This window comes from Hippocampus guttulatus, chromosome 7, assembly GCF_054856545.1.
Source record: "Hippocampus guttulatus isolate MCC_2025c chromosome 7, RoL_Hgut_1.0, whole genome shotgun sequence".
NCBI lineage: Eukaryota > Metazoa > Chordata > Actinopteri > Syngnathiformes > Syngnathidae > Hippocampus > Hippocampus guttulatus.
This window is the reverse complement of record NC_141267.1, coordinates 12,336,068-12,347,156: the sequence shown is the minus strand read 5'-3', so window position 1 is coordinate 12,347,156 and position 11,089 is coordinate 12,336,068. Positions and strand designations below refer to the sequence as shown.

The following is an 11,089-nucleotide window of genomic DNA, read 5'->3' as shown; positions in this document are numbered from 1 at the left end:
TAGATTTTTAACTCGTCGTTGCTTACGACATGATTGTAAAACAAAGATTTGACCAGCAGGTCAATGCATCTATTTTTATTTTATTTTGAAGAGCAGCGTTTTTACTTCCGTCATAGCCCTCCTTACAAATCGACGAAACACTCTTTCGCTTGACAAAACACTATCACTTGACTGCCTGCAGCAGCTGCAGACGCAACACGGTTTGGAAGGGAACACGCTTTCCCGGGTCGAGCCATATAATCCACATAAATAATATTTTACGGACAGGTGTTTGCGCCAAAATCGAGAATGTAAACATATATACAACCGGACACACTATCTTTTCACGGTGTGAAAAGCTCGTGTTTACAGAACACACTGAACAATTTTACACCACACGACAGCCCATTGAGTCAGGGACCGCAATGCTAATGGCACGACTCCCTCTAGTGTCAGCCATTACGTTTCTTTCAAGTGTTCAACAGCCCAACAGTTGTAATAGTAATAATGCTTCGCCGTGAGCGGTCCATTTACAAGACAATCAATAACACCATTAGGGGTACTTCTCCAGATTGTGTCTATTTGTAATTATGCTGTGGTCGAAATTATTTTTGTTGACATAATTATGCAAGGCCAACATGACTACAGCCTTTTTCAGAGCTCATTCATTTGATTAAAATGGTGGCTGCATTGCTGCACAGTTTTCTGTGAAGTGTTATCACGACTAAAGACACTCAGGAATTGTGAGAGCAACCTTAAGATAAGATAAGAAACCCTTTATTAGTCTCGCAATGGAGAAATTCCCGATTCACAGCAGCAAAGTTATGAAAGGAAGAAGTAGAACAACAAAATATAGGAGCTGCTGGAAAGGCAGCCACTCACGCGGCGCCATTTTGAAGTCAAAATAACAAAAATAAAACAACACAACACATAGGACACAGACAGTCGTGCAATCTTCACCACTTTTCTGCATACACTTTGTTGTCTGAAGCAGTTATAGATGAAAGAGGAGAGGATCAAAGTGTCCTTTCACCAGTGGATCAGAGACGTCATGCTGAAAAATGTGCACACATCTGCTACAAGCTAAGTTTTGAAAGCAAACACGAAGCTGTAGCGTCCATTGACGAAAAAGATTGGCTCAAATCTCCTGTCCCATGTAAATCCACTTCAAATCCAAGCCGCGACTCCCAGTTCCACATCCGCATCGGCGCTCCGCGCTAACGCTCCTTTCTTCTCATCGTCGGCTCCTAAAGCCTTACATCCATCCAGCCGCAGACCGTTCAACAGCACCGATCTCTCTGCTGAACAAAGAGGGGCTGTGAAAAATGCTGCCCATAACAGGCGCAAGACACAAGCGCCCCGGACTGTCCAGAAACAACAGTCAAATTCCTCCCAGTCAAAAACAGTGCTGGTATACCCATGCTGCCGAGAAGGCGCAACCACCAAGCACAGAGTTTCCTCCTTGATGAATGTCGTGGCCAAAAAATGCTGAAAAAAGTCCACATCAGGTCCGCACGACGTAACAACAAACACAAAGTGACAAAGCAAACCAAAAAAACAACAAAAAAAGCTAGGCTCATGAGAGCACTTGCCGACGGCTGCCTACTCATGCGCCATCTTGACTTCAAAACTTAATCCTAGTACAGTATTTGTATGATGTTATTCCCATTTTCTTAATTTCGAAGCCTTTCTCTTTCCTTCACTCCTTCCGATACCCGCATGTGGATCTTATTCTTTGTCCAGATTTCATCATATATTCTGGTATGTAGTCACTGTAATCTGACCAGGGCCTTCAGAATTAGTAACTTGATGTAGCAGACTAGTAGTAAGATACATCAGCCAGTCCCCTGGTGTGCACAAGGACATGCAGACAGGCAGGTGTGTGCAGTGAATCTACAAGGGATGAGGAGCCGAGTGCCGAGTATTTTTAACGAGCTAGAGATCCGCGCTGAGCTGAACTACTGGAGGGAGGATCTGTGCTTTCTCTCAAACCTTCACCATCTCCCAGTCGGCACTTGTGTGGAGTTATGTTCAAAATTCGAGTGGAGTTTGCATCCGTAAATTAAGACGGTGAGACACCGGGCCAACGCAGCACTCTTTTGATCATGGGCACAAGGAAAGATATAGTAATTCCAGGATTGTCCATGCACGTGTACGTCGCGAACAACCACCATGCCACTTCTCTAATTCTATAGATTGTCAAATCAAAACTTCTAGTCATATAAAATAATTGTGATGATTTACGCTTACCGTTGTATGGTCGACTGTTTGAGATTGTGGAATATGTCACTATTTTTAGCACAAAGTTGTTTGTGTTATTTCACCATGGCAAAAAATATGCTTTAAATATCATCTAGAATTCTTGATCCTATTTGAACATGTGATTAAGAAACCTGGCAACTGTTAATTGTGGAAAATACACAAAATATCTCTTACTTATGGTGGCATTTCAGAAAAATGAGAGAATAAACCAAACCATTTTTTAAACTTCAATGATGGAGTGTCATGTTAATATCCATGCTTGGCATCAAAGTATTTACTATTTAGGTAATACAGGAATATTTATTATATCCAAGAGCAGTCCTTGTTTTGGTCTTGAGAACAAGTCCTGACTTCTCTATGTCAAAATCTGAGATAAGAACAAGACCCGTTAAAGTGGTTTTAAGACCACCTCTGAAGACCATTATCGATTTCAACAATGACGATAATGACTGACACGCGAAAGCACTATGCTAGCAGTATTTAAATGTATCAGTCTAGAACAGGGGTGTCACACTCATTTTTATGTTGAGGGCTACTTTGGAGTTACGGCTTCCCTCAGAGGGCCAGTGCAAAATCTCAACGTTATTTTGTTACCCATGACAATTTAACATTTCGGTACAGATTTCAGCAAGAACCATGATAGTTGACAGACATGATTTGCTCCCGCGGGCCACATAAAATGATGTGGGGGGCCATATCTGGTCCCCAGGCCTTGACTTTGACACCCGTGCTCTAGAATATATACCGCAGTACCTCCCCTGAGACTCCAAATTAAATTCGTATAAAATGGATAGGTCAGACGACAATGTCTTTGGTTCACGACAAGTGAAACTTTTTTTATGGCTCAAACTTAGGAAATTCAATTCCCTGAGAGCCATCTCTGACGTATAATTTAGCTCAACGTCACTTCACTCTTCATTCCCAAACTCTCGTCCCCTGTGCTCCGTTTAAATTCAGTCGCCAAATAACTTAAGTGATCGATTTGCAAAAATGGTGCTTGGACGGGAGATCCAAGACGTCAACAGTCCCTTGCCTGAAGCGTGAAGGCATGCAGGAACTTTTATGATATCTTGACCAGCCAAATTCATCCGATGCCTGCCAGCTCATTTCCTTAACACCACGCCCGCACGATACCTGCTCCTTTGGCAGTGCTTCATTGACGCACAAAGTGTAGTGATATAGTGAGGTGCTGGTTAGTTGGCTCGGCTGCTGTGATAAATGCCCCCTCACCTCCAAAATGAGTCCTGCAGCCAAGACTGTGGAGCTCATCTCTTGCTGTAATGGACTTGGGGAAAGAATCAATTTACTTAGACCTGCCTCCTCGTACCGACACAATCCTATGAAGCTACTTAAGGAATTAATTAATATAAAAGAAAAAGACTCGCAGTTGCCAAAATATGTGATTCAGTTCTCTCATAACTATCAAGCAGATTGATGACTTCCTCTCTATGCTTGATTCGCTGGTGTCACAGTGATATAGACTTACTGGCCTTGCCTATAACGTCATTTTTCCGTCAAGCTGCAATGTCGTGCCAGTGAATGGGTTGACTACTGACGACACAAACAGTGACATGTTATTGATTTAATACGTAAGTGGCTGACTGGCTCCGCCTACTTTCTCGGAAATGATACATATATTGAAGGGATGGACCCAAGGAAGAGAATCGCCGGCTTGAGGAGTTCATACAGCACCGCATCTGGGACCATACATTTAGTGTCATGGATAGGGTGAGAGTTGTCAACTACATCTTGGGACTCCTGGGTTTGTTACTACTGCAGGGTGTGATAGATGTGCAAGGAAGGAACTTATTTAACGCAGGTACGTTAATTGAATTTCCATATCCGGAGTCTGAAATTCAACCTTAAATGTAATAGGTCAGATATTGATTGGCTCATTCCCTTTCCATGTTTTTATTGTTTCATTTTTTCATCTGTGCAGATAACCGGGTTTTGAATCCAAAAGACGGCATAGATATCCAGAGCAAAATTTTATCACTGCTTCTGCATAAAAGCTTAGTTCCTCTTGAAAAGAATGACACTCCAGGTGAGACATTCGTCAATCAGCGGAGGAAATTAAACAGCGGGATGTTAATCAGACTTTTTCTTCTACTGACAGGTCTTGAACTGGTTGATAAATTAGCTGATTTGGAAGAGGTAAGGTTTTTCCAAATGCATTTTTATTATACAAGCATAATTAGACCAGACGCATTCAAAAATAAATGTGCTGCAGTCCTTCAATTTGAATAGTGTTACCGGTCTAATACCCATCTCTTCTTTAAGTTGGAGGCACTGAGGGACGATCTGGAACTGGAGAAGGAAATCGCAGCCAATTTAGTAGACAAACCAATCACAAGGAAGAGGGGTGAACGTAGGTCACCTTTATGATCTCTCCAATTCGTTTGTGCGCATGCTCCTAGGTTTCATTTCCGTTCAAGGGCATGCGCCGCAAATGATCACAAACACTCTTTTGTCTGCAGCTTGTTTCTGGAAGTACTGTGTGTGAGATGAGACTCCAGGAGGATGAGGACCAATGTGAAATCTTGCTGCAAAGTCCAGCAAAGCCTTAAGAACCCACAACACCACTCATGTGAACACGGTTCATTTCAGCAAAAGAGACCATCCTTAACCCGCACCATCAAGAATTCGTCGCTTCCAGTTGCTCTCATCAAGCGACTGCCTGTGTAAAACTATAACGTGTACGTCATCCGCGACACACAGAAGATGCTTCACCAGGACAAATTCACCAAGGTTATTATTTGCCTCCCGCTATTGTGTGTCTTCATGTTGCTCTCTTGTGGCAGAACGGAGCATAACATTTTTGTAAATGACCAGAAAGCATTGTAATGGAATTAGATTGTTCTTTTCAAAATAAAATGTCAACGTGAAGGTGCCTTTTGTATGATTTTAGCGATTTCTGCCAACAAAAATCTGACTTTAATATTTGAATGAGCATCTTAGGACTTATAACTACCTGCAATATGAAACAGGGTCAATCTTTTGGAAACCCTGGAGCTCGGTGTTTGAGTAAAGGGGATCTGAAATGTAGTGCAGCCTCCGCAGTGACAGGTGAATTCATGTGCAATGAGGTTTTAGACGGGCAGGACATAGCTGAGTCACCGGGTTTAGCCGGAATAATGGGAGAGCTGCTGTGAAAAGACCCGAATCCCATACACTATAGCGAACAGTGGAGAGCTCAGCAAAGGCATGTGACACAAACTTTGAGCAGATATCTCTAGAACGCTGTACATTATGTCTACTTGTAAATGAACTATTTTCCCCCCCATCATAATCGGGGCATTAACATTTTAAAAACAGTAATGCATCTTGATATGTGTATTTTAAGACAATATCCATATTTGGCCACAAAATGAATGCCATGTTGCAATGAATGGCTGTTGAACCGGATGATTTCTACTCCCAAATCAGTTAAGAATAGAAATAAGGGTTGATCATATTGCTTGTCAAGCAAAAATACTGCCTCTTCAAATTTGGGGTTCATTGTTAAAATGATCCAGTCTTAAAAATTGTGAAGTTTTATCAATGTACGAAAATGTACAAATAAAACTATTGTGCTACAATAGTTTCGGGCCGAGGAATATGTGTGAGTTCTATATGATTGGTCAAAACATACAATGCAATATATATATATATATATATATATATATAGTCATTTTCTGTCTAGCAATAGACTTTTTGGCCACAATCTTATTGTTTAGGACTTATTTAATTGCTTTGTTAAGCTTTTTAAGTTGTTTGTGAATGAAATACGCTATTAAAAAAATATAGCAAAGCTCAAGAGTTGGGTGCACACCCTTTTATCATGTGGCCATACAAAGTATAAGACAGCTAAAAAAGTTCAAAGTCACACGGCGAGGTGAATGACGCATTTGCTTTTTTTGCTGCCGTGGCAAGCAACAGCTTCAGCATCTTTGAGGGAGAAGAAGCAGAACAACCAACACCATAAAACATGGAACGCTCCAACAAACGCATTGGAATTTGGGAGTACCCGTGAGTGAGCACACATGTCATCAGTGCCTGCTACCAGGAAGAGGCCAGAGTTACTGTTAATATAACAGTTCACAAAAAATAGTATGAGTAGGGTCATTATTGTTTGCAGCAGTAGTCCAACAGTTAGTAGCATGACTTTTTGTTGGTCATAATCGAATAATATCAGTACTTCACATCAGACAACTGCCCCACACACAGGTTGGATTAAGTTGCGTCACCAGTCAGTACAAGCACAAGGAAATGAGCCAGCATCCATGTGTGCCAGTTTTTACTGGATATCAGCGACAACACATTGTGGAGAAGACTTCTAATTTGACTGAAGTTTGGATTGGCACTCTCGTAGCTGTCCTGCTCCAAGATCAGGTTGGGCTTAATGCAGTAGCAATATAATAATAACATCGGAAAGGATGGATTCTTTTTTAACAGGTCAGTCGAATATTTGCTATTTACAATGTATTTATTATTTGAAGGATACAACTCAATCCTTCGATCCGACCTTTTAACTGTTATCCTGCTTGAATGCATCACAAATGTAATTAATTGCATGAATATCAATACTTCAATTTATCCTTAAATGCAGCTGTGAAATTGAATATAATTAATTTTGTATATAATTACTAAATAATGGTTGAACTTTTTTTTTGTGCAGAATTGTTGTGGGTACTCATATTCTCCACCTTCTTCACCTGCATCGCAAGCTGCCCCAGCATCTGCGAGTGTTCTCCCGACGGCATCGTCACGTGCACCGGAAATAATATTATCGATACACCAAAACAACTGCCTACTCACACGTATAAACTGCAGTTGAGCGGCACAAACATGCACGTCATAAATGAGCGGAGCCTGGAGAAAAAGGAGCTGATGTTGCGTTTTAGTTTAACTTTTAGCCACCTCCATACTGTCCATCCCCAGGCTTTTCGTGTCGCTCCGCAGCTCAAGTCTCTCCAGCTGTCATTCAACGATCTTTCCGCACTTGATGCAAGAGTTTTTAGCCCACTGGTCACTCTGGAGGAGCTGCATTTAAATAGGAACCAACTGGAGACCATTCCTGCCGAATTGTTTCAAGGACTCATTGCTTTGCAGGATATAAACTTGAGCCACAACAAATTATCCAGTATTCCTTCAGGGGCTTTCAGGGGACTGAGAAACCTTGAAATCCTGAACATTGGCAGTAACTACTTGAAAACACTTTCCCCTACCATCTTTCACTCCTTGATCAACCTGAACAAGCTCAGCATCCATAGAAACCAATTCGAGAGGTTAGAAGCTGGGATCTTTGATGGACTGGTGAACCTTGAGTATCTCCATATCTACTCCAACATGATAGCCACTATTCCCCCGGAGGTGTTCTGGTCACTAAGGAACTTGAAGAATCTCACCTTGTCGAACAACCAGCTTCAATTTGTCCCAGAGAAGAGCTTCTACAACATGCCCAAACTGTCTAAGCTGACCCTTTACAATAACCCACTCGTATCTCTACCGGATGAGCTGATGGGGCACATGCCTGGAATGACAGAATTTTACCTATATGCCACAAACCTCATCACAGTGCCTGGAAATCTGTTTGCCAACATGTCTGGGCTGCAGACTCTAAACTTCCATTTTAATGACAGGCTAAGTGTGCTGCCGCCAAACTTGTTTTGCTGTATTCCTGAATTGCAGAAGCTCTCACTGAAATCCAACAATCTCCAGCAGCTGCACCCGCAACACTTTTCCAGATTAAACAAACTGGACATACTACTCCTCAATAACAACACCCTCAAGAACCTACCGGAAGACATATTCCAGGAGCTCGGACAACTTACCATGTTGGATTTGAAGGACAACCAGCTCAAAAACCTTCCAGAAAATATTTTCATGTCCAATACATTTCTAAAGGTTGCTTTGAGTGAAAACCCGTGGGACTGTACCTGCAGCATCAGAGGTTTTGCGAGATGGATAAGACAGAATAAGCATGCAGTTCTTGACGGTCAAGATGTAATGTGTCACACTCCGAAGTACCAAATACTCCGTACCCTTGACTCTCTACATGATGAGGAACTGAACAATTGCAACGTTACAACAATCACTCCAAGCTGCACTCAAGGGTCGTCTCCGACAACCCTTTCAGCTACCGAAGCGGCTACCTCACACCGAGCCCAAACCAGCGTCGAACCAGATGAGACTTCCTTCACCGATGACATTTCACCGCCTTTTTATGACATGCTAGTAGTGGAACAGGGCCTCAACTTCGTCCACCACAACTATATCAGCGGTTGGGTGTATGTGTGGTTTTTGCCCTCAAATGCTGTCCTGACAGGCTTCCTCACCTTTTCTCATGTCCTTCTTGTGGCCACAGGCTTCTTCCTCATCCTTTGCAACATGTATGGTATGCATCTTCTTAGTAAGAGGGTGGAGGAGATAAAGGCACTATATGTACACATTTAAGGAGTTAAGATGTTTATCAGGTGTTGTACATTAGTAGAGTGGCAAATGTTCGGAGAAAATGATTCATAAATTTATAATGATTAGTCACACTTTGTTCTTTTGCAATACCGTAGCTTAAAAACAATACCGAGTAATACATGTGCATATTTTCTCATGGATGTAAAACTTCACACACTTGTATGCAATTTAACCGCACCGTCTTTCAAACAGCTGGCAATGGATCAGCCCTTTCTAAGCCTGAGTATTGTAAAACTGCTGAGATGGATTTTTTTTTTCTGATTTCATTTTAAATGTCTTTTGTTTTTCTGATTACATTCTTAAATAAGGGATATGAAACGCTCTTTCAATATTTGACTTTCACTTTTACATTGACCAGAATGAACACACGCCAAGAGTCAGTTCCTCTTTTGGGTGTGCATGCAGTATATTTTTAGTAATGTGAAAAATGCTGTTCATAGAAGTGCACTTGGGGCTATGATAGGACTATCACACTTCCTCATTGGGTGACAGGGACAGAGAGCAGATATTTCCCAATCGAGAGTCAAGACGTTCAAGGCAATTAGGAAGCTAAAGGGGCTTCTCTTTTTGATCATTTCTGTTGAGGAAAATTGCATGTAGAGCATGTGTTCATAACTACATTGTACATCCGCGACAATTCTCGTAATAATAAGCATAATAATATAAATCATTTAACATTTGGGTATGGTCTTTGAAGCTTTCAAAATGGGTTCGACTTTTATATAATGACTGCAGATGCCACAAATTCCATAACTTTAAAACAAACAGCCAACAATAGGAGGATGAATTTCTGAGCTGCTCCCAAGTTCATTGCCATGACAACAGGTGATTAGGACTTTCCAGTACGCTGCTTTAACACAACAGGAGCCATAAACCCGCTCCCACAACACACACACACACACACACACACACACACACACACACACACACACACACACACACACACACACACACACACACAGGGCAGAGGAAATGGTGCAATTGAAAACAAGCGGAAAGTTTGCAAAAAAGCAGTGACTCATGGGATGAAAGTCTCATTGGACAAGAGTACAATAATTTCCGAGTAATCAAAAGTCAGGCGTTTTTCCATTTTTGCAAGTCCTGTTGAGTATCACATTGTAATGTTCAGCAACTGAGGTTTTGATCTACTTGGTAGCCTTCTAGTTATTGATGACCACGACAGCATTGCTAAAACAACAAATCTTTTGGTGGACCAAGAGTTTTGTACTTTACATAGAGTAAAATCTTCAGTCGTGTTTAAAAATGTTAAATATTCTGTGTTCGATTGTTCTTAAGTGTTTAGAAATCTTCCAAATGTGTTTTATCTCTTTACTCTCTTTATTTTTATTTACTGCTCTTATATCTTTATTTCTAATCAGTATTCCTATAATTTTCTGAATTAATACAAATAAAAATCATTTGAAGATGTTTAAACTGTCAGCTATTGTTCCATTTGTTTTACTTTTAAGTTTTTACCATGGTACCGTTTCAACATCGGTATCGAGGAACAATGATCCAGGTGTTGTATCAAAGTCAAAAACACTATTACAGAGTAGTCACATGGCCACATTTGAGGGGGGGGGGGTTGCACAATTAAGGGGAAAAAAAACTTTTATTGAGGTATAATATTAAATATTGATCCAAAGAGTTGTAATATTGACAATATGATTTCCAAAAGCATTTTCATGACCATCGTGAATCCTGCATGCCGTGTGGATTAACTCCATGTGGAGGCAGGTTAGACCCGATGATGGTAATGTTGGACAAGTGTAGGCTAACGGATCTGTGATAGGGAAGGCTGTGACTTCAAACATGCCCAATAAAAACGGCTCCTTTCAGTTCTGTTAAATGGGGCACACTTGTTGCATGCTACAATACAGTCTCAACATGGCGGGAGCATATAGGCACCATAAACTGGGCACTTGGAGGCCATCCTGTCCAGTGGGATGGTTTGAAAAATATAATACAAGGACTCAGACGGTTTCCTGCCCACTGTTCACATTTTTCTGAAAGAAATATGTCGTGTCTGAGCAGCAGTCTACTTTATGCCGATATTAGACGTGGTCCGAGTGAGCTTAAGGTTTAGGTTGGCTTTCTGCCACAAAATTATCACTGGGCCTGGCGTATCTCCAAGACACTTCTTCTACTGCACCATCTTGGCGAAAGACTGGTCTGCCAAATGGCAAGCAGTGCGGCTAGCCTTGCGCCGACACGAAAATCAGTATCTGCCGGCTTTTACACCACAGCACAGATGCACGGTCTTCAAAGATTTAAATCCATTTGAATTCAAGGGTTTTTTTTCTTGTCATGTCAAGATTTTTTTAGCAACTTTAATTCATCTTTGTTGTACTATTGTACTATCATTCCTATTGTATTATTTTAACTTATTTTTGGT

At 41.2% G+C, this 11,089-nt stretch overlaps 2 protein-coding genes across 2 annotated transcripts; both read left to right on the top strand.

The window, feature by feature from the left end:
• The first annotated feature begins 3,916 nt into the window (after positions 1–3,916).
• Positions 3,917–5,127, top strand: uts2d (urotensin 2 domain containing). The gene is made up of 5 exons (XM_086115978.1): positions 3,917–4,060; positions 4,181–4,285; positions 4,358–4,395; positions 4,522–4,609; positions 4,719–5,127. Exons 1-5 carry the CDS (start codon positions 3,961–3,963, stop codon positions 4,742–4,744), a joined length of 357 nt encoding a protein of 118 aa, XP_085972104.1. The 5' UTR covers positions 3,917–3,960; the 3' UTR covers positions 4,745–5,127.
• A 1,408-nt stretch (positions 5,128–6,535) lies between these two features.
• Positions 6,536–10,116, top strand: LOC147202273 (uncharacterized). Its single transcript, XM_086116700.1, has 2 exons — positions 6,536–6,675; positions 6,899–10,116. The coding sequence occupies exons 1-2, from the start codon at positions 6,657–6,659 to the stop codon at positions 8,674–8,676; spliced, it is 1,797 nt and encodes a 598-aa protein (XP_085972826.1). The 5' UTR covers positions 6,536–6,656; the 3' UTR covers positions 8,677–10,116.
• Positions 10,117–11,089: the final 973 nt, after the last annotated feature.

What these genes read in the sequence shown, in the direction of transcription:
- uts2d (XM_086115978.1), top strand. Translation starts at nt 3,961, where the DNA reads ATGGATAGGGTGAGAGTTGTCAACTACATCTTGGGACTCCTGGGTTTG. An exon ending in TGAAAAGAATGACACTCCAG is followed by an intron (nt 4,286 to 4,357) that starts GTGAGACATTCG and finishes TTCTACTGACAG; the next exon opens with GTCTTGAACTGGTTGATAAA. An exon ending in CACAAGGAAGAGGGGTGAAC is followed by an intron (nt 4,610 to 4,718) that starts GTAGGTCACCTT and finishes TTTTGTCTGCAG; the next exon opens with CTTGTTTCTGGAAGTACTGT.